This window comes from Macrobrachium rosenbergii, chromosome 15 (genome assembly GCF_040412425.1).
Source record: "Macrobrachium rosenbergii isolate ZJJX-2024 chromosome 15, ASM4041242v1, whole genome shotgun sequence".
NCBI lineage: Eukaryota > Metazoa > Arthropoda > Malacostraca > Decapoda > Palaemonidae > Macrobrachium > Macrobrachium rosenbergii.
In genome coordinates, this window is record NC_089755.1 from 18,435,494 (window position 1) to 18,457,588 (window position 22,095).

Here is a 22,095-nt window from a genome sequence, read left to right on the forward strand (position 1 = left end):
TTCCATTTGTTCTGTGGAGGGGGTTCTAATTTCGAAAAAACTTAGTATATATATATATATATATATATATATATATATATATATATATATATATATATATATATATATATATATATATATATATATATATATATATATATATATATATATATATATATATATATATATATATATATATATATATATATATATATATATATATATATATATATATATATATATATATATATATATATATATATATATATATATATATATTATATATATATATATATATATATATATATATATATATATATATATATATATATATGTATATATATATATAACTATGAAATATTCTCTGTTAATCCAGAATTCCATCAAATATAAGGAGCCAATAAAAAAAAGCCAAATGTAGAGAGTAAAGGCTATATTTCAGAGACTAAACTGTCTCTCTCCTCAGGCAAATGTTGAATGAGAAAAAGTTACAGAAAAGCACTATTTATACCAGAAGGTTCATAGGTCAGCCATTATGTCACCCCAGTTGACAATTTCTCTTTAATATTCTTAATCGCTGGTTGGAGGAAGATTTTATCTAAAATATCTGAATCACATGCGCCTCTTGAAAGATTCATTGTATTTCTTTGTTTATCAAGGCTGATTCCACCATCTGGCTTTTGAACTGACAGTTGCTGCTATAAATTAAACGAAACATTCTAGTTAATTCTGTGGTTATGATTATGTGGATAAAAATAGCTGAGTTCTGGTTTCTGTACTTAACTGAACGTTTATGCTGTATTAATCTCTGGGGCCGATATAAGACTGGTCACAATCAAGACAAGGGATTTCGTAAACTCCTGTGTCTTTGGGGACATGCTTTTGTTGGATGTTAATCAGGGATTTGGCCAAGGTAAATGGGTGAAAACAAAAGGGTTAGAGTTTCCAAGTGTCTGTGTCAACGTCTTAATCCTGTCCACGTGTGGGGTTTTATTTTATTGTTGGGTGTCTCTCTGGTCTTGTTTTGAGGGAAGGTACGGTAGAAAATTGTGCTTCCTTTGTGGATTGCTTTCTCAATTGTATGGTCAAGGTACTTTAAAGAAGACAGCTGCTTACGGATTAGTTCAATTTCCTTTTCCAGGAAATCTGGGGAGCAAATCCGTAAGGCTTGTAAGAATAAATTGCTGGCTACGCCAATCTTGACAGAGATGTAATGCTAGCTATAAAAATGGATGTGTGAGAGACAGAAAGTTGGTTTTCTGTATATGGTAAATTTGTATTCTGTCGTCTCTAATTATTAAAACGCCAAGAAAAGGAATTTTGTTGTCTGTTTCCCATTCAACTTTAAATTTGATACTAGGCACTAATGCATTTAATTTTGAGAGGAATTCATTGAAATTGCCCGACTTATTATCCCAAAATGTCAAGATATCATCTACATATCTCATACACAAAATGTCTTTTGGTTTTATTGCTTTTATTATTACAGTTTCAAAATATTCCATGTATAGATTCGCTGAAACAGGGCTTAAAGGGCTGCCCATGCAACACCCGAGTTTTTGTTTATAGAATGACTCCCCGAATGAAAAGATGTTATTTGATGCACATAATTCAACTAACTTTATTATTTTATCTAGGGCTAGTGGGAAATGATCTGAATAGGGGGTTAATTTTTCCTCAAAAAGTGTAGAACGTCATGTACTGGTAATTTTGTGAATAGGGAATCTACATCTAAGCTTAAAAGCTTTAAGCTGTGAAGTGGTATATGTGATTCGTTGAATTGTCAGAAATCTTCTGAATGTTTAATTGACTAGGAGAAAATGTGCCTAAGAAAGGGGAAAGGAGGCCGGCTAACCACTTAGAAATGTTATAATTGAAAGCTCTGACATATAAGATAATAGGTCTGACTAGAAGATTATCTTTATGAGTTTTGGGAAGGCCATAAAAGTAAGATAGTTTTGTGTTAATGACTTTAAATTTCTCAAGTAGTCCAATGCTCTTTTTGTCTTTGTCAATTAATCTTACTTTTCTCATTCAATACTTGCCTGGGGAGAGAGAGATAGTTCGGTCTCTGAAATATAACCTGTACTTTCTAAATGTTGGCGTTTTTATATATGCCTTATATTATATATATAAATATATATATATATATATATATATATATATATATATATATATATATATATATATATATATATATATATATATATATAGATAGATATATATATATAGATATATATATATATATATATATATATATATATATATATATATATATATATATATATATACTGTATATATATACATATATATACATACAAAATATATATATATATATATATGTATATATATATATATATAGATATATATAATATATATATATATATATATATATATATATATATATATATATATATATATATATATATATATATATGCATATATATATAGATATATATATATATATATATATATATATATATATATATATATATATATATATATATATATATATATATATATATATATATATATATATATATATATATATATATATATATATATATATATATATATATATATATATATATATATATATATATATATATATATATATATATATATATATATATATATATATATATATATATATATATATATAATATATATATATATATATATATATATATATATATATATATATATATATATATATATATATATATATATATATATATATATATATATATATATATATATATATATATATATATATATATATATATATATATATATATATATACTGTATATATATATATATATATATATATATATATATATATATATATATATATATATATATATATATATATATATATATAATATGTATTTATATACATATATATAACTGTATGTATATATATATAAAATATATATATATATATATGTATGTATGTATGTATGTATGTATAATGTATATATATAATATATATTTTAATGAATTTCCCTGGGTTTATGGTATTTTTACAGGTCGGCAACGGAAACTTTCTTTAATTGGCCTTGGAGCTCTGACTTGTGTAAAGGGAAATCGTAAAAAACAAAGATCAAGGGATGATTTTAGGAGCTGAAGGCTCTATTTCATAAGGAAATGTTATGTAAACACTTTGATAAATTTAGAATTATATTTACAAAAGAAAGCATTAGAATGGAGAATGGGTAAGTAAATTGTTAAAGGGCTTGCAACGCCTGAAGATCCTTCTACTGGAGTCTTGACTAAGGGCAAGGCACAGTCCAAGATGAGTCCACTTCGAATATGTCCCTCTGCAAGAGAGAGTTACACATTACACGCCAGTAAAGGAACAGCATAACGCAGAATATGACTCGAGTCTGCAGCATTGAGGGTGCCAAGGATTCGAGGAATGAATGACCACTTTACACTTGAACACAGGACACTGGAAATGACACTGAATAAACTGGCACAAGGACAGAGGTGAAATACTGGCACTCCAATAACTTTCTAAAGAGCAAACTGTCGTGACTGAAAAGTCTTTACTCACACTTTACCTTAAGGGAAGCGGGTCTGTGGCGAAGGATGACAAGGGACGATGGCAATGCACTCGAGGATGACTGAGGTTTGGAGTCGGACAGTAGAGAATGAATGGTCTCTCAGCAAATGTATCACTCACCCACGTGTGTGGCTACCGGTCCTCTACTGCTACTGCACTTCTACTGCTCACACGACTAACTGCCGACAGATCTCCTGTCTTTCCCTTTTAAGGCTGCGGCCGGGTGTAGGTGTCGCGTGCAAACTTCTGCCGATAACTGGGGCCGTGTGCGAACGATGTGTCATTTGCCAGGTGTTCAGCCATCGGGTTGCCTCTTCCCTGGTGTCCTGATGAGAAAGACAATTCAGCAGTTTAATCTGCCTTTAGAAGGTTGTTTTAAGCAGCTTGGAAGGCGAAGTTGTTTAAGGAGCAGCCTCCCGCCTCCTATCTTTGCCTTTTTACCCGTGTCATCTCAATATCTGTTCCAGGTAAAAGAAGGACAGATTGAAATGTTGATAACTTTGCTCTGATATCTAGGTCAACTATGACTGGCCATATGGTGACGATGCTACTCTCCAATAAACACAGGGCAAATTAGGTGGGGAGGCAGCACTGTGCAGCGACTTCTTGTAAATTATAATAATATATGTATGTATATATATACATATATATATATATATACATATATATATATATATATATATATATATATATATATATATATATATATATATATATATATATATATACATACATACATACATACATACATACATACATACATATATATATTGCTACATCTTCCCAAGAATCCAAGCTACCAAATGTTTAATTTAAACTCAGAAGAAGGAATACAATGCATTCCTTAGCACTGCCTGACACAGAAGGGTGAAAGGAATATTGACCCCTCAAATCCGTTAATTGCACTTTGTATATCTCCCACTCTTTCTCTCTTTGAACATGTGAATGTGGGAAACCCTTTGCTTTTCAAAACACAAGGCCGGGAGGAGATTAATTTCTGGCCAGAGGCAGAATAAATCTCAAGTAGGAATACCTGGAGTTGGCTCTCCATGATGTGACCCACGATTCAAATGTTGAGCGCATAGGGGAACGACCCTAACCACATCTGCATGAGGAAGGCATCATAATACTCTGACCCAAGGTCTTAAAAGACCTGACTGAAGGAATGAGAGGTTAGAGACATATCTGGACTAGAGCAAGTCACATCCACCCTTTGCATTCCCGCCTCCTTCAGAGAGCCATGCCTCTACCACATGGTCCTATCTTGTAGGGGGGCCTTATTACTCTTACCAGTGAAGCCCTTTAGCCCTCCACCACCCCCATTACCCAAGCTGAAGCCACCTCTTCTATAAGATAAGTGATCTGTTGCAAGGGTTCTTATCATTCAGTCACACTGTTTTAATTCTTACACAATATTTCCTATTTCATTTCTAAGTGCCAATATTTCAATATTAAGCTTGCCTTGTTAGAGCAGTGTTATGAAAATTCCAGTGTTGAGTAATTATGTAAAATCGTGTGTTCAAGGCATCCTTGGAACCGTCCGTGCACTGCCTTGTCCTATACATATTTTACTGTGTCCTACCCTGCACGCCAGGTCAAGGCATTTGATGACTCCGGTGTGCAAATTTCCCTCATAAGGAAGAACAAGGTTCCCTATGGAGCTAAATGTAACTGACATAAACTCATCACAGTTGAGGTTATCAATAAATTTAAAATAATACTCCCTACTGTTCAGTTGAGAGTCACAAGACCCCAAAGATCCAAAATCTGCAATCTTGCAGTAGCAAGTTATATTCCTGAAATTATGACTTCCTTCTGGGACAGGACTTCCAGCCCCCTCTACATTACGGCAATCCAGGGTCCAAAAACCTCAAATCATTCATCAGGCATGAGTAAGCCTCAAACACCTGCATTCATTCCACTACCAGTGCCACCTGAATACAATGTGCAGTGGCCACCTCCATCAAAATCGATTCCAGATCCCATTCCTGTGCAGGCCCTAAATAGATCTTCCTCCAGGAGATCCCAAACTTGACTCACACTCTTTTCCAGTGCCACTTGAGTGCCCTGAGCAGTGCCAAGCTCCGTCCATCCCGAACGTCGAGCAAATTCCAAATCAAATACTAGTGCCTGACCCTGCCTTAGCGCCAGTGCCAGAGCACTCCCCCGATCTCCTTTCAAGAGATCCCATTTGGGATCCCCTCTCTTCTCCTGGCTTGGCTCCACTGCCTGAGCTTGTAAGAGAGATGGATTCTTCCAACCACAGCAGAAGCTAAACTGAATGTGTGGCCTCGCAACCCATGCCTGAGTTGGTCATGGTGACCTGCGAGCCCATCACACCCGCTGTGACCTCTTCCTCTCTTTCCCGGTTCCCTGCAGACATGACCATGAGTAAGGATTCTGCTGTGTCTCAAATGGTCGATGAACTCACGGAACTACAGTGACTTGGGGCAGAGACTGTAACGAATGCCCCTACTTTGCCCAATAAAGAAGCCAACAAAGGGGGCATTCTAATGTCCTCCTCGGACTCGGTTCGAACGATTCCCCTACCAAGGAGAACCATCAACCTAAAGAGATCTGCGGCCGAAATCATGGGCGTTGGTAGAGTCAGGTAGCATAAAGAGAGCTGCTGAGCTCTTCTGGCACCAGTGCAAATCTGGCACAGTGCCACCCTTTTATCCTACAAAGTTCTTTGGCACCTCTATCCAGAAAGAGGATGCCCGAGACTTTGCCTGTTTCTTGACCTTACAATCCTGTACCTTATTCTCTTCCTATAACATTTTCCTTTGTTCTGCTTCCTCTCTTTCCCTTAAACCCCTTGCATTATTTCATGTCTTACCAAGGTGCATATTTTACTTTACTTCCCACTCTGTCATTGCAGAGTGCAATTTGACAGACACATCAAAGTCATAGGTCCTATGACTTACCTCTCATGCCTATAAAAGCATGATACATTTTAAAATCATATATACCAAAACCATCAGGTATTACTATGTAAGTGCCAACTTAGCAAAGTGACATTATCATAGATGTTGGCAGATAATCTTGTCAGAAAAGTCGTGTCCTTTGACTGCTTTGAAGCCCTTTGGGCAAGAGACTTAAACTAAGTAATTTTCATAGGCTAAAGAGTATAATTTCTGCATATTAATCATAATTTTTCTTTAACAATCATTACTCATTCTTGAATCTATCATTTGTCTTCTTTGTTACTCCCTCGTAATTTAAATTCCGAGTCCATGACTCGTAAAGTGTATGTACTTTACATATTTGTCTGTCCATCGTATTTAACTTCGTGCCCGTAAGCACCATTGACCTCAGTGCCGCATCTGGCACTGTGCCGTCGACTCAAGTAATATGGCAACACCTAACTGGACTCAAGTAATATGGCAACACCTAACTGAAGACCATGTATACTTCATTGTAATGCCTCATCAAGGCAACCTAACTGCATGTCTTTGACTGTAATAATCACTACCAACAGTTAAGTACATGATTATTTTAAGATTTACCTTAAGGAAACCTCTTACAGTTATTGTATTTTAATATTTATGAGACCTTTCTCATATTCGTAACAGTTCCTATTTTAAAATAACAGTAGCTTTTGATTTATTGTATTTTATCATTTACAATAATTTATTCAGAGTTCCTTAACAAATTCCTGTTTAAGAGTAACAGTAATTTAATATTAAAACCTTTACCTTTCACTCTGCAATTAACGTAAAATGTTGAATGCTTTGTCAAGTAAATTTTCAAATATCTCACATGTAGCAGAGAAGTTTAGGTTAATAAAATACATGAATGCCATTAAGAAGTAAGTAGGTAATGTAAAGCATTTGTCAGCTGAATCCTTGGTTTGGTAGACATTCACACCCGAGTGAAGGTGTAAGATGTCAACTTGGGAGCGGAGCCACTATGTCTTTCCAAGCATCCCAGCTACCAAATGCTTAATTTAAAGCTGAAAAATAAAAATACAGTGAACTGCTAAGCACTGCCTGACAAGGAAGTGCGAAAAGAAGAATATTGGTCCCTCCCTAAATCCGTTAATTGCACTCTGTATATCTCTCCCACTTTCTCTCTCTGAACATGTGTCTGTGGGAAGCCCTTTGTTTTTCAGAACACAAGGCTAGGGAGGAGATTAATTTCTGGTGAGATGCAGAATAAACCAGATTAAGAGAAAGGTCTTGCACCTTTAGGAACACCTGGAATGGGCTCAACACCAGGCCACCCTCGATTCAAAGGATGCTGTTGCATAGTGGAACTACATTAGTCCCACTTACATGAGGAAAGCATCATAATCCCTGACCCAAGGTCTTAAAAGAGCCTAAACGAAAGAATGATAGTTAAGAGACAGATCTGGATGTGAGTGAGACACCATTCTCCCTTTGCATTCCCGCCTCCTTCAGAGAGCCATGCCCCTACCACGTGGTCCTATCTTGTAGGGAGTCTTAGTATTCTTACCAGTGAAGCCTTTTAGCCCTCTTCCACCGCCATTACCCATGCTGAAGCCACCTCTTCTATAAGGTAAAGTGATCTGCTGCAAAGGTTCTTTTCATCCAGTCACACTGCTTTAATTCTCGTCCTATACTTAATAATTTCATTTCTAAGTGCCAATATTCCCATATTAGCCTCACCTTGTTAGAGCAGTGTTAGAAAAATTCCGGTGTTTGAATAATTACGTAAATTCGTGTGTTCAAGGCATCCTGGTACCCTCTGTGCATCCACTTGTCCTAAGCATATTTTACTGTGTCCTTACTGGTTTTCATTTCGTAAATCTCTCCATTTACAGAGGGATCCTCGTGGAATTCTTACTTGATTGTGCCTTGCCTTCCTGAATCAGCATTATCACATCGACAGATCTACCTTCAAGTGTACATAGTAATATTTAATCTCTCAAGCTTTGCCTGCCTAATTCATTTCATTTTCTGATTTGGTCATTTAATGTAAATATACGTAATCTTAAGCTTACCCTACAATTGCCTTGCGAGTAGAGCCTTCAGCTCAGTTATATTCCCCCGTTTCTGTTTTTATGATTTCCTGATCAATAGCAGTCAGATATTATACAAATACTGAGGTAAGTAACGAAATCATTCATTTAGAGTGCATAACTGGCTAATAATATACATTTCCCAGTATGTATATATATATATATATATATATATATATATATATATATATATATATATATATATATATATATATATATATATTTTTTTTTTTTACGTTTTTCCGTGGTTTTAGTTTGAAATATGCTCTGTGAGACAGGTAGCAAACAATTTAAGGTAATTTAGCCTTTGTGATTCTGACTTGTGGGTACGGGAAAACGTAAAAAAGGAGGAAAACAAAGGAGAATTTCATATGAGCATAGGGCTCTGGTTACTGAGGGAAATATTACGTAAAACACATGGGCACATTTAAAGTAGTGTATTTACATAAATGACATTAGTACGGGAAAGAGGAACTCAAGTAGATTGAATGAAACTGGGGATTCCAGCCACAGTCCAAGAAGCTTCCACGAAATAGGATCCTCTGAAATGAGAGATATGCACATTATACGCCAGTAATAAAAATAGACAAAAGAATAATGAATTGAAGCTGCACTGAGGGGTGCCAAAGGAGTAATAAAGAATTAATACTGCCGATGCAAGAGGCACACGGACATTAGACAAGGGTGATTTCTGGCTCTCTTTTAACCAAATATTACGAGACAAAAGCGTGACTGAAATGGGGCTCTTCCAGGCACTTTACCTTAGCAGATTTTTCCGAGGGCGCGTAGAAGGCAGTCCGTGGATGACTTGCGATTTCCGAGGGCGAGTTTCTTCCACGTGGTGAGATGCAAGGGCTTACGAAAGGGGCAGGCGATGGGAACTCCTCAAACTCCAAGCAGTGGCGGGCTCGAGGAATACGGTCGAAGGGCACGAGGAAAAGTATACTTTGGAAAGGGCCACGTGGTTAGGATGCAAGGGCATCGATGGGGCCAGGTGTTGGGGACGTCTTCATTCCATATCTTCCAGCCCGCGTGTGTGTGGCGACCTGTGGTTTTCTGCTTTTATCCCTCCTATGGGGCAGGGGTGCGTCCAACACAGATGTTTTGACTCATTGCACCTGCTGCCTGCAGGGGAGGTTTGGGCCTGCAGGAGAAACACAAGCCAGATTACTTTTGCCTCGAAGGAAAGATCTTTATCAAAAATGGGAGCGGCTTTAATCTTTTAAACCCTTGTTTTTTAAGTCGATAGACAGATGGTCTATCGATCGCCGGCTGGCAGTAAATGAAACACAACAGAAGAACCAACAACAACAAAGGAGGGGGAGGGAGGCAATTTGCTAGCGAATTCTTGCTAATCATAATAATATATATATATATATATATATATATATATATATATATATATATATATATATATATATATATATATATATATATATATATATATATATATATATATATATATATATATATATATATATATATATATATATATATATATATATATATATATATATATATATATATATATGTATATATATATATATATATATATATATATATATATATATATATATATATATATATATATATATATATATATATATATATATATATATATATATATATATATATATATATATATGTATATATATATGTATATTTATATATATATATATATGTTATATATATGTATATATATACATATATAGATATATATATATATATATATATATATATATATATATATATATATATATATATATATATATATATACATATATATATGTATAACTAAATCACAAAAATATGGAACGTGATGACTATATAAATAAAGATAAAATCCACGAAGGAAACGGAAACTTTTGAGTGCTGCGAGGCCTTCGACACTTACGTCCTTTACTTTAGCAGACTGAAGAAATATCGAAGTAAGTGTACAAAGAAAGCTCATATAAATGACAGATGGGAATTATAAAGGAAACATATGTACCTGGAATCTAAAACACAATTGAAGAATTAGTACAACTGCCAAAACAGGGTTAAATATTTAAGAGGTTTTACAAAGGATTAGGATCAACCGTTCAGAAGCAGGGACAGGACAATTAAAAGATTATACACGGTCGTGACTGACCACCCAAAAAATATTAGTACATCAAAAATAATTTCTTTTTTTGTAAACAATAATAATTTTTGAAGATGAACATTTTTACAAATAAAAATTATATTAAACATATGGATGCATAGAAAATATATATCAAGTAACTAACTTGTAATTAAGTCAGAGATTTTATCTTTTAGGTCATTCTTGAACATTTTTCTAATACAGGGGTCCAAATAATACATGCCAGGGCTAAGGTTAAAATTACAGCTGGGAGTAAGCTGGATAATAGCAGACTCCAATAGATTTCTTGAAGAGAAATCTTTCGATCTGGCAATCACTGAACTTTCAGTCTTTCGATCTGGCAATCACTGAACTTTCAGTCCAATTTATCCTGTGAGAGTTTTCACTTAAATGAATGAATATAGCATTGGATGCTTGTCCAGTTTTGACTGAATACTTATGTTGCTTAATATGTACGTCTAAACCTTTGCTAGATTGTCCAATATAAAAAGATGGGCAGTCCAAACATGGAATTTTATACATTATGTTGTTGTTATTAACATTGTTTTGAGTGTGTTATTATAAGAAAAAACGAGGTTGACATTAAAAGGTTTTAACAATGGTTTTATGTTTTCAAAACCACTAAAATAAGGCAAGCTAAGAATGTTCTTAGGGGTTTCTTTCTTCATTTTACTTTCACTATAAAACTTTTTATGCGGTTTGTTATAACAAATATCTAGTATATGTGAAGGATAACAGAAATCTGTCCCTATTTCTCTTATGTATTCAATTTCTTGATCCAAATACGTCAGAATTAGAAAAAGACAATTGCCTCCCTTTCTTAGAAGTTTTAATACATAGAGAACCATTTCAATGCAAATTCAGTATTTGTAGGAAACCAACCAACAACTTATGTCCATTTTTATTCAGGCCATCTCCTTAGCATCAGAATATCAATTTTTTTTCCTCTATGTTTTACGAGCTTTGCGCATTGTCAGTCCCCAGTATTTGGATCAAGAAATTGAATACATAAGAAAAAATAAGGACAGATTTTGTGTTATCCTTCACATATTCTAGATATTTGTTATAACTAAGCCCACAAAAAGTTTTACAGTGAAAGTAACATGAAGAAAGTACTAATATATATATAATATATATATATATATATATATATATATATATATATATATATATATACACACATATATATGTATATATATGTATACATATATATGTATATATATGTGTGTATATATATATATATATATATATATATATATATATATATATATGTATGTATATATATATATAAATGTATGTACGTATATATATATATATATATATATATATATATAATATATATATATATATATATATATATATATATATATATATATATATATATATATATATATATATATATATGTATATATATATATATATATATATATATATATATATATATATATATATATATTATAATTTACTAAGAAGTGCTGCACTAATCTCCACCCCTAATTTGTCCCTTTGTTTATTGAGAGTAGTCTACATCGTCACTACATGCCCAATCCTAGGGGACCTAGATATCAAAACAAAGTTATCAACATTTTGATCTGTCCCTTTTACCTGAAACAGATATGGAGATGGCACAGCTAAAAGGCAAAGATAAGCTGCTTCAAACAACCTTTCTACGGGCAGATTAAGCTGCTGAATTGTCTTCCGCAGGATACCTGAGAAGCTGAGAAGATGCCAACAGATGGCTGGGACGCCTGGCAAATGGCACATCGTTTGCACACGGCCCAAATTCTCGGAGAAGTTTGCACGCTGCCACAACACATGGCTGAGGCCTTAAAAGGGAAGAACAGGAGATCTGAAAAGTAGTAGAAGTATGGTAGCAGTCGTAGTAGTAGGGGAGTTAGTTGGGCCGTTAGCCATAGACTTGGGCGAGTGATACAAGTGCCGAGAGACCTTCATTCCCCCCTGTCTGACTCCAGACCACAGTCTTCCTCGAGTGACAGTGTGCATCGCCATACGTGTGATCGTCCCTAGTCATCCTTCGTCAGAGACCAGCTTCCCCTAAGGTAAAGTGCAAGTAAAGACTTTTCAGTCACAATGGTTTGCCCTTCAGAAAGTTATTGGGGTGCCAGTATTCCACCTCTGTCCTTGTGCCAGTTTATTCAGTGCCATTTCCAATATCCTGTGTTCAAGTGTAAAGTGGTCATTCATTCCTCAAGTCCTTGGCACCCTTAGTGCAGACTCGAATCATATTCTGTTTTATATTTTCCTTTACTGACGTGTAATGTGTAAATTTCTCTTGCAGCGGGAACTATTCGCATTGGACTCATCTTGGACTGTGCCTTGCCCTTAGTCAAGACTCCAGTAGGAGGATCTTCAGGCATTGCAAACCCTTTGACAGTTCAATTACCCTTTTTCTCTTAATGCTTTTCTTTTGTAAATATAATTCCTTAATTTAACCAAAGTGTTTACGTAACATTCCCTCATGAAGTAGAGCCTCCTGCTCTTAAAAATCATCCCTTTTTCTTTGTTTTTTACTATTTACATTTACGTAAGTCACAACCCCAAGGCCAAATAAATAAAGTTTCCGTTGCCGGCCTGCAAAAATCTGTAAAAATCACATAAACCCATGGAATTTCGTAAAAATGGCGACCTTCCCATAGATCTTACATTTTTCCAGCTATTGTTGCTTTGTGCATTTGCAACTCGCCAAATCAGCGATTAGCAAAGCTAAGCTGGGTGCGAGGCAAACTCCGAACCTGGTACCAAGAACACAGAGCAAGAGAGTTCCACATAAGTAATCTTAGCAAAATTTTGTTTTACAATCATGACTGTTCCTAGGAATTAGGAATAGGGATGCATGTATTCACTGAGAGAAGACACCCGCCGTATTAGATTTGTTAATGGATGCCTTTCAGGATAGGTAATTAGGAAATAATTAGTGCTGGCCATTCTTTGCTTCGAGGAATAGTGCGAAATTCCTGTGTTAAAATCTTTGCCATATTTTTTGCTTTGAGGAATAGTGCGAAAGAAATTCCTCTGTGTTAAACTTTACTTCTCATTTCAGAATAGCGAGATTATTTAGGTGTGGACGAACTCCCCCATGGGATAAGATCAGCTTGCATTGCTGAAATACTCTCTCTCAGTTTAGCTAAAACTCGAATTAGGTTAGGAAAGCGAAATTTGAACTCCGCTTCTAGGGAAAATTACGAGGTCATTTTTACTGTTACCCTATCATCCTGGGAAATTCCCCGAGTTACAGATGGTCTAGAAATAGATGGGTTCATTCACACAGAGTCTAAAAATAACTCCAGTGAGAGTCAGACGACCCCCCCCTCCCCACCGCGTGTATGCCCTCTTTTTTCATTCATTCCTGAGTAGTTTGCTATTTTAGAACTGTCCCTACTCGAGCCACACTCAGTAAAAAATATTTTTGGGGGGTTTTATCCCGTTAGTAATTTCCAAGTCCTACAGGCAAACCAAATTCCAAGTCTTGTGGGACTCCACTAAATTCTACATCGCACAAGGTGAGAATTTCTAATTCCTACGGGAAAACCAACCAGTTCATTAGAACAATGCCTTAATTTCACGCTACAGATGGCCAAGTCCGAGAGTGACATAAAATCCAGTTACGTCTTCCGGGATGCATAATAAAATTCGTTTGCCACAAACAACCATGTCTTACTCAGACAATCTTAAATTTTAACAAAGTCTTCTCAGACTTACTGATCAATTGTCTTATTCAGATATCCATTCTCATTCAGTCTGAGCAATTGAGTGTTTCAGATTCTTGCAATCAAGTCTTTTCAGACAACCTGAGTCTTCTCAGACATTTGATTCACTAGCGGGTTCAGTCCATATAACCATTATTTCAAGATGGTTACTGCCAGAGCCCAACAAAATAAGGACTTCAAATTTTACATGTCCTCTGGAAAGGACATGGGACTATCAGGGCAAGCTCTGAGAGACTGGGTTCACGAGAGAGTGGACGATGCCAAGGCGGAAGAAGAAGCCGAGAGGCAAGAGAGGGAGAAAGAAAGAATTGCCCAGGAGAAAAGAGAGGAGTTAGAAAGGCAAGAGAGGGAACTAGAACGGCAAGAGAGAGAGAAAGAAAGAACAGCCCAGGAGAAAAGAGAGGAGTTAGGATGGCAAGAGAGAGAGAAAGAGAGAATCGCCCAGGAGAAGAGAGAGGAGAGGGATAGAGAGGAGCGAGAGCGGCAGCGCACCCATGACCTCCAGATGTTAGAACGACAGAATGCAACTCCCCCTCCTGCGGTGGGAATGAGTGCCCTCAGCCAAGCTCACTCGTTCATGCCAAAATGGACAGAGGCCAAACCTGGAGTATGGATTGAGAGGGCCAAAAGAGTCCTGGAGTGCTGCACCCTCTCCCCACGGAACTCTCCCTTGTTCTCACTAAATTTCTGGGAGGGAAGGCACTCGTTGCCTACCATGCCCTTTCGGCAGAGGATAGGGGAAACTGGGAAGCCGTAGGCCAAGCAGTTACCAAGGCATACAAGATTACCCCCGAGTGGTGGAGGGGGCGTTGGAGAGAGCAGCCAAGAGAAGCAGGCCAGACTTGGTCCGATTGGACATACCATTTTGAGCGGGCGTTAGCAAAATGGCTCAAGTCGGAAGGAGCCACTAGTGCTGCCTAGGTACTCGAGAAATTTAAATTTGAACATTTCCTGCACTAAGCCCCTCCTGCCCTGGCCACTCAAGTAGTAGAAAAAGCCCCTGTAATGCTCACTGTGTGTTCCCGGATAGCAGACATGTGGGAGACTCACCACCCTCAGGAAGGATCCACGGGGCAGAAGATAAATCCCCCGCCCCTCTTTGGAGGGTCAAATTCCCGTAAGAATGGGAACTCGGGCAAGCCCCTAACTTGCCATTATTGCAAAAAGGCAGGGCATTACTTTAATCAGTGCTGGAACAAGCAAACAGCGCCTCTTTCTCCCAGAAAACCACCCAATACCTCGCCTGCACCCTCCACAGGGGCAGTGTGAAGAGATTTCAGCCAAACCTTTTGCACGGCATGCAAGGTTTATGGCCACTCTCCCTCATGAGTGAAATGCCCTAAAAATAATAAGTCCAATACTCCTGCCATCGCCTTGGCCGTCACGAATTCCAAGTCCTTGGGCCCTCCCGGTGAAGGTCCCATACATGTGGCCCCTCCCCGAGGCAGCACCCCACGCGCCAAGTCAAGGCATCCGATGACTCTGGCACGCAAATCTCCCTCATACAAAGGGACAGAGTTCCCTATGGAGCTACTGTCAATACACGAAAACTCATCACGATTGAGGGAGTAAATCAATTTAAAATGATACTCCCTACGGTCCAATTGAGAGTCACAAGACCTCACCAATCAAAAATTTGCAACCCTGCAGTAGCAAGCTATCTTCCCGGAGGCTACGACGTCATCCTGGGACAGGACTTTCAGTCCCCACAGAAATCACGACAATCCAGGGGTCCACATTCCCCAACTCATTCCTCAGGCACAAGAAATCCTCCACTGCCTGTCCCCCAGTCAAGACTGGCACCCCCAGGGTGCCATAAGGATGTGAAGTTCCTACCAGTGCCACCTGAGTACGATGTACAGTGGCCCCCTCAATCGATTCCCGATCCAATTCCAGTGCCCGGCCCTGCCTCAGTGCCAGTGCCACCCAAATCAGATCTCCCTCCAGGAGATGCCAAATCACTGCCAGTGCCACTTCCATGCACCGAGCAGTGTCAAACTCCATCTGTCCTGACCGACAAGCACAAGAAACCAGTAGTAGTGCCTGACCCTGCCTTAGTGCCAGCGCCAGAGCACACCCCCGATCTCCATTCAAGGGATCCAACTCAGGACCCCCTCTTCTCCTGGCCTGGCACCGCTACCAGCGTCGGTAAGAGAGACAGTTCCTCTCGACCACAGCGGAAGTTCACCTAAAGGTGCAGCCTCGCAGCCTGTGCCTGAGCTGGTCATTGATACCTGTGAGCCATCCACACCCCCGCCAACCGTTACCGCTCTCTCGCCGGCTGCCACAGATACACTTGTGAGTCGTGATTCTGCCCCGCCTCGCTGGGCCGATGAACTCTGCGAGCTGCAAAAATTAATAGCCGAGCTGGCGAATAAAACTCCTGCATCAGCTGTCGCAGCAGCTGGCCCAGGTGGCACTCCATGCCGCCCTCCGGTCTTGGGCCCTCTGATTCCCCGGCTGAGGACGAGTGTCCAAGTAGGAGAGGTTCGCAGCAGAAATACCACAGGCATGGGAAATTCCAGGTAGGCTACAAACAGCTCTAGAGCTCCTGGCACCTGTGCCACCCCTTCTTTTGAAAGTCTTGGCACCTCTAATCCAGAAGAGGATGTCAAGGCCCTCCACTATCTTCTTCCGTTCCTCTGGAACTTCTATCCCTTATCATTCTCTATTAATCTTTTCTTAAATTATCGCCACAAGAGGCAATTAAATACGGGATACCATTCCTCTCAAAATCCATAAATCATTGAGAATAACAGAGTGGGAAGTGGCATGCCCTTGTGTCCCTGCCTTGGCACAGGGCATGCGTGTCAGCTCTTCCTGAAGGAGTCACGCCCTTCTGGTTCCCTTTTTCCAGCCCTGGGGCTGAGAGATAGTCCAGGCCATAATTTATAGGCGAAGGATGAAAAATTCCCACATAACACAATAAATACCTCACTCTATTACCATTGGTTCTTCTGCCAACATCATTTACTCTTTTATTTATTTATTTATTTTTCTGTTTTTCTACTTTTAATGAATCGCGAGTCATAAACTCCTGCCCTTGTGATTTTTAATGCCACCTTCATAAAATCCGAGAGACGTGTCCCGCCTTTTAGTACGCGGTCACGCCCCTCACTTGTGTCATCCTGTTTATTTTTCCTTTTATTATTTTTTTTTCTTCTAAGAACTCTATTTTGTCCCAGACCGCTCGTCTTTTGTCTGCTTATCCCGTCATAACATTGAGCGAGTATCTATTTATAGCCTGTTCCCGAGTTATGGGCAGTGGACGCATAAAATTAGTGTGGTTTAAAGTTAGCGAATTTAAACTCGTGAATACTCTCGCTCGCCCACACCCGTCAGTTGCTGAATGTCCATTATTCAGTAGGCAATCCTTTGAGCTGTTAGCTAAGCATTGAGCAATGCGAATTGTGTATCGTCATTACAATATCTCGTAAACGGTATGTCATTTACAAAATAAACGCTGTGTTATCATTTACACCACCTCTTCATGGCATAATAACCGCATGCTTTGTTTATTTAGAATTAAGGAACTTATATGTAAATTAATTCTTATATTTTGTCACCTGCCTCAAAATTACCTTGTCCTCGTAACCTTAAAATAACATATACTGTAAATTTGAAGAAATCAATGTGCCATGTTAAAGTAGTTTAATATTAATGTGTTGTAAGTACATAAAGTGAAGCTTCTTTCCATTTTTGTGTGGGGATAAAGTAAAGCAAAAGCTTTTCCATTTCTTGTTGGGAGAAGAGTAAAGTAAAGCAGCTGTGCCGGCTTCTTGAATATCAACATACAAGCCCGAATGAAGGCTTGTATATTTGTATATTATCTTCCGTGGGGAGCTATTATAATTTACAAGAAGTAGCTGCACAGTGTGCCTCCCCCCCCCGCCCCAACACAATTTGCCCTTTGTTTATTGAGAGTAGAACCGTTGTTACATACCCAATCCTAGGCAACCTAGATATCAAAACAATTAAAGTTATCATTTCGATCTGTCCCTTATTTTTACCTGAAACAGATATTGAGATGGCACGGTTAAAAGGCAAGGATACGAGGCTGGGTGCTACTCCTTTAAGCAGCTTAGCCCAGCTAAGCTGCTTAAAACAACCTTTCTTCGGGCAGATTAAGCTGCTGAATTGTATCTTTTTCCGGAGGATACCTGAGAAGATGAGAAGACGCCAACAGATGGCTGGGACACCTGGCAAATGACACATCGTTTGCACACGGCCCAAATTCTCGGAGAAGTTTGCACGCTGCCACAACACATGGCTGAGGCCTTAAAAAGGAAGGACAGGAGATCTGAAAAGTAGTAGAAGTATGGTAGCAGTTGTAGTAGCAGGGGAGTTAGTTGGGCCGTTAGCCACACATGTGGGCGAGTGATACAATTGCTGAGAGACCTTCATTCCCCCCTGTCCAACTCCAGACCGGTCATCCTCAAGTGACAGTGTGCATTGCCATATGTGTGATCGTCCCTCATCATCCTTCGCCAGAGACCAGCTTCCCCTAAGGTAAAGTGCGAGTAAAGACTTTTCAGTCATGACGGTTTGCCCTTTAGAAAGTTATTGGGGTGCCAGTATTCCACCTCTGTCCTTGTGCCAGTTTATCCAGTGCCATTTCCAATGTCCTCTGTTCAAGTGTAAAGTGGTCATTCATTCCTTGAGTCCTTGGCACCCTCAGTGCAGACTCAAATCATATTCTGTGTTATATTTTCCTTTACTGGCGAGTAATGTGTAAATCTCTCTTGCAGAGGGACCTATTTGCAGTGGATTCATCTTGGACTGCCTTGCCCTTAGTCAAGACTCCAGTAGGAGGATCTTCAGGCGTTGCAAGCCCTTTAACAATTCAATTACCCTTTTTCTCCAATAATACTTTTCGTATGTAAATATAATTCCTTAATTTAGCCAAAGTGTTTACGTAACATTCCCTCATGAAGTAGAGCCTTTCACTCCTAAGAATCATCTCTTTTTTCTTTGTTTTTTACGATTTCCCTTTACGTAAGTCAGAACTCCAAGGCCAAATAAATAGTTTCTGTTGCCAGCATGTAAAAATTTGTAAAAATCACATAAACTCAGGGAAATTTGTAAATATATTTATATATATATATATATATATATATATATATATATATATATATATATATATATATATATATATATATATATATATATATATATATATATATATATATATATATATATATATATATATATATATATATATGTATATATATATATATATATATATATATATATATATATATATATATATATATATATATATATATATATATTTATATATATATATATATATATATATATATATATATATATATATATTATATTTATATATATATATATATATATTATATTTATATATATATATATATATATATATATATATATATATATATATATATATATATATATATATATATATATATATATATATATATATATATATATATATATATATTTATATATATATATATATATATATATATATATATATATATATATATGTGTGTGTGTGTGTGTACTGTATATAAACAAGCTTTTTGTACTCTCTCTACCTTTGCCTATCTATCTTTCAATAAATCTATCTCTGCACCGTCATGGCATGCCCTAGGATGAATGAATAAAAAAAAGCAATTTCAGTTTCAACATTTATGTTTTACAAACAGCATTTACATTAGATTACAAAGTAGAGGGTAAAATGAATCTACCCAAAAAATTTACAAACAATTATTATCATTTCTTTGACATTGTTACATTTTTCGTTCCATGGAAAATTTCCCAACTATAGAATTAAAATGTAAAAATATTAGCATTTGCTTGACAGAGTAACATTTTTCGTTCCATGTAAAATATCACCATTATAACATTAACAATAAAATTAAAATTAAAATTAAAATGTATAACTAAAGCAATTGTGAGCTCACGAACATGGGAAGGAAATGGAGGGGATAAAGGTGGGGGAGGAAGCAAAGAAAATTATAATAAATAATTTCTTAGTAAATGAAAATAAAGAACTTTATAAAAATAAGTGAAATAGAACTATGTAGGTATTTTCATCATGATATGAAGTGAAATTGATTCGTCTTTCTTTTAAGGTAATTTTTCATCTGTTATATTTCTCGAGCTTGATTGACTTCACACGTGCAAATATATATATATATATATATATATATATATATATATATATATATATATATATATATATATATATATATATATATATATATATATGTATATATGTATATATGTATATATATATATATATATATATATATATATATATATATATATATATATATATATATATATATATATATATATATATATATATATATTATATATATATATATAATATATATATATTATATATATTTGCATTATATATATATTTATATATATATATATATATATATATATTTGATAACGTCCTTTTGAATTACGCTTTTTCCCGTCGTGATAAGTTTGGTATAAAAGCAATACTGAATATTTTGCCAAGTCCCCTTGATATTTGCCTTTGCCTTTCCCTCCAATAATGATGACCAGGTGTCAAATGAGAAGGTAATTTTACGAGCCTACCCAAAATCATTATCACCCTTTGCTTGAGGGGAAAATCAGTAGCCCGTTGTACATTTCCGCAGATCTTTTGAGAATAGTCTATTGTTAACAGCCCATAGTCAATCTTGTCACGAGATCTTCCTGAGAACCTTCCCCTCCTTGCTTTGACCTGCCTTGCCATTCAGGGTCACCATTTTGACCTAGCCCACTTTCAATTCCTCCCACTCATCCTCACTCCTCCCCGCTAAGTATCTCCGCATTGTACCCTTCCTTCCTCGACCTCTTTCACTGGCCGACTTCGACGACCTTTCCTGGTACCTGGCAGGATTAGCAGCGTGCCTAAGCCGAAGATAACAGATGAGCCAATTAAGAAGAAACTGCCAAAATACAAACACCGTCGGCGCCGTTTGCCATATAAATACAAGCTCCGACGGACCCTCTTTGCTAGAGTATTTTAAGACGTCTTTCTTTTGAGAAGTCTGTCTGTCCAGGGGGCTCTAACTGAGTTCCACCTAGACTTCCCTCTGCCGCTGTCACTCTGAAGGTGGTCCTATCTTGCCACCTGACCCTCTGCATGCTGATGTCTCTGTTGATCACCAGCGCCCTTTGCTTCATCTACTCCCTCTACAGCGGGGGACAGTACTCGACACAGCTCCCATTTACGCCATGCTACAGGAACCCGGCTCTGATCGCCTTCAAAACTTGTCCATGGACTAAGATCCGTGTTTCAAATGCCTGTTGTGTGTAATTACCTGTAGGTCAACGGTGCCATCATCCTGCAAACTACAAGTGCCATATCCAGTCAAGATACCCAGAAAATCTCAGTGTGCTCCTGCATTGACTACTGCACCCCATCCTGTGCATTCTAGGATCCTCTCCCATCTTTGTGACATATCATAGCCTACGAAGGCTTAGTGATGACATTTGTTCATTTTGTGGCACTTTGCTTAGTTAGTAATTTGTACATTTAGCAAAGTAAATTAGAATAGTGCCACAGGGCTCCATTGGTAGCTCCTGTAAATATTTCTCTTCTGGTTATTTAGTGAATTATACATTTTAAGTGGACATTCTAAAGTTTGATTTAAACCCCTAACCTTATGGTAATTTGAGTATATTCACTATTACATTTTTCTGTTTACCGGATCG

At 36.8% G+C, this 22,095-nt stretch overlaps 1 protein-coding gene across 1 annotated transcript; it reads left to right on the forward strand.

Annotated features, from left to right (window-relative positions):
- Positions 1–15,414: 15,414 nt before the first annotated feature.
- LOC136846284 (uncharacterized) lies at positions 15,415–21,697 on the forward strand. The gene is made up of 4 exons (XM_067117089.1): positions 15,415–15,644; positions 16,109–16,228; positions 16,557–16,904; positions 21,550–21,697. The coding sequence occupies exons 1-4, from the start codon at positions 15,415–15,417 to the stop codon at positions 21,695–21,697; spliced, it is 846 nt and encodes a 281-aa protein (XP_066973190.1).
- The last annotated feature ends 398 nt before the right edge of the window (positions 21,698–22,095 follow it).

Excerpts from the sequence above, each read along its gene's own strand:
- LOC136846284 (XM_067117089.1), top strand. The coding sequence starts at position 15,415 with ATGTGGGAGACTCACCACCCTCAGGAAGGATCCACGGGGCAGAAGATA. Across the intron at positions 15,645-16,108 it reads GCACCCTCCACAGGGGCAGT|GGGTCCACATTCCCCAACTC; the intron begins GTGAAGAGATTT and ends ACGACAATCCAG. Across the intron at positions 16,905-21,549 it reads ACAGGCATGGGAAATTCCAG|CGCCCTTTGCTTCATCTACT; the intron begins GTAGGCTACAAA and ends GTTGATCACCAG.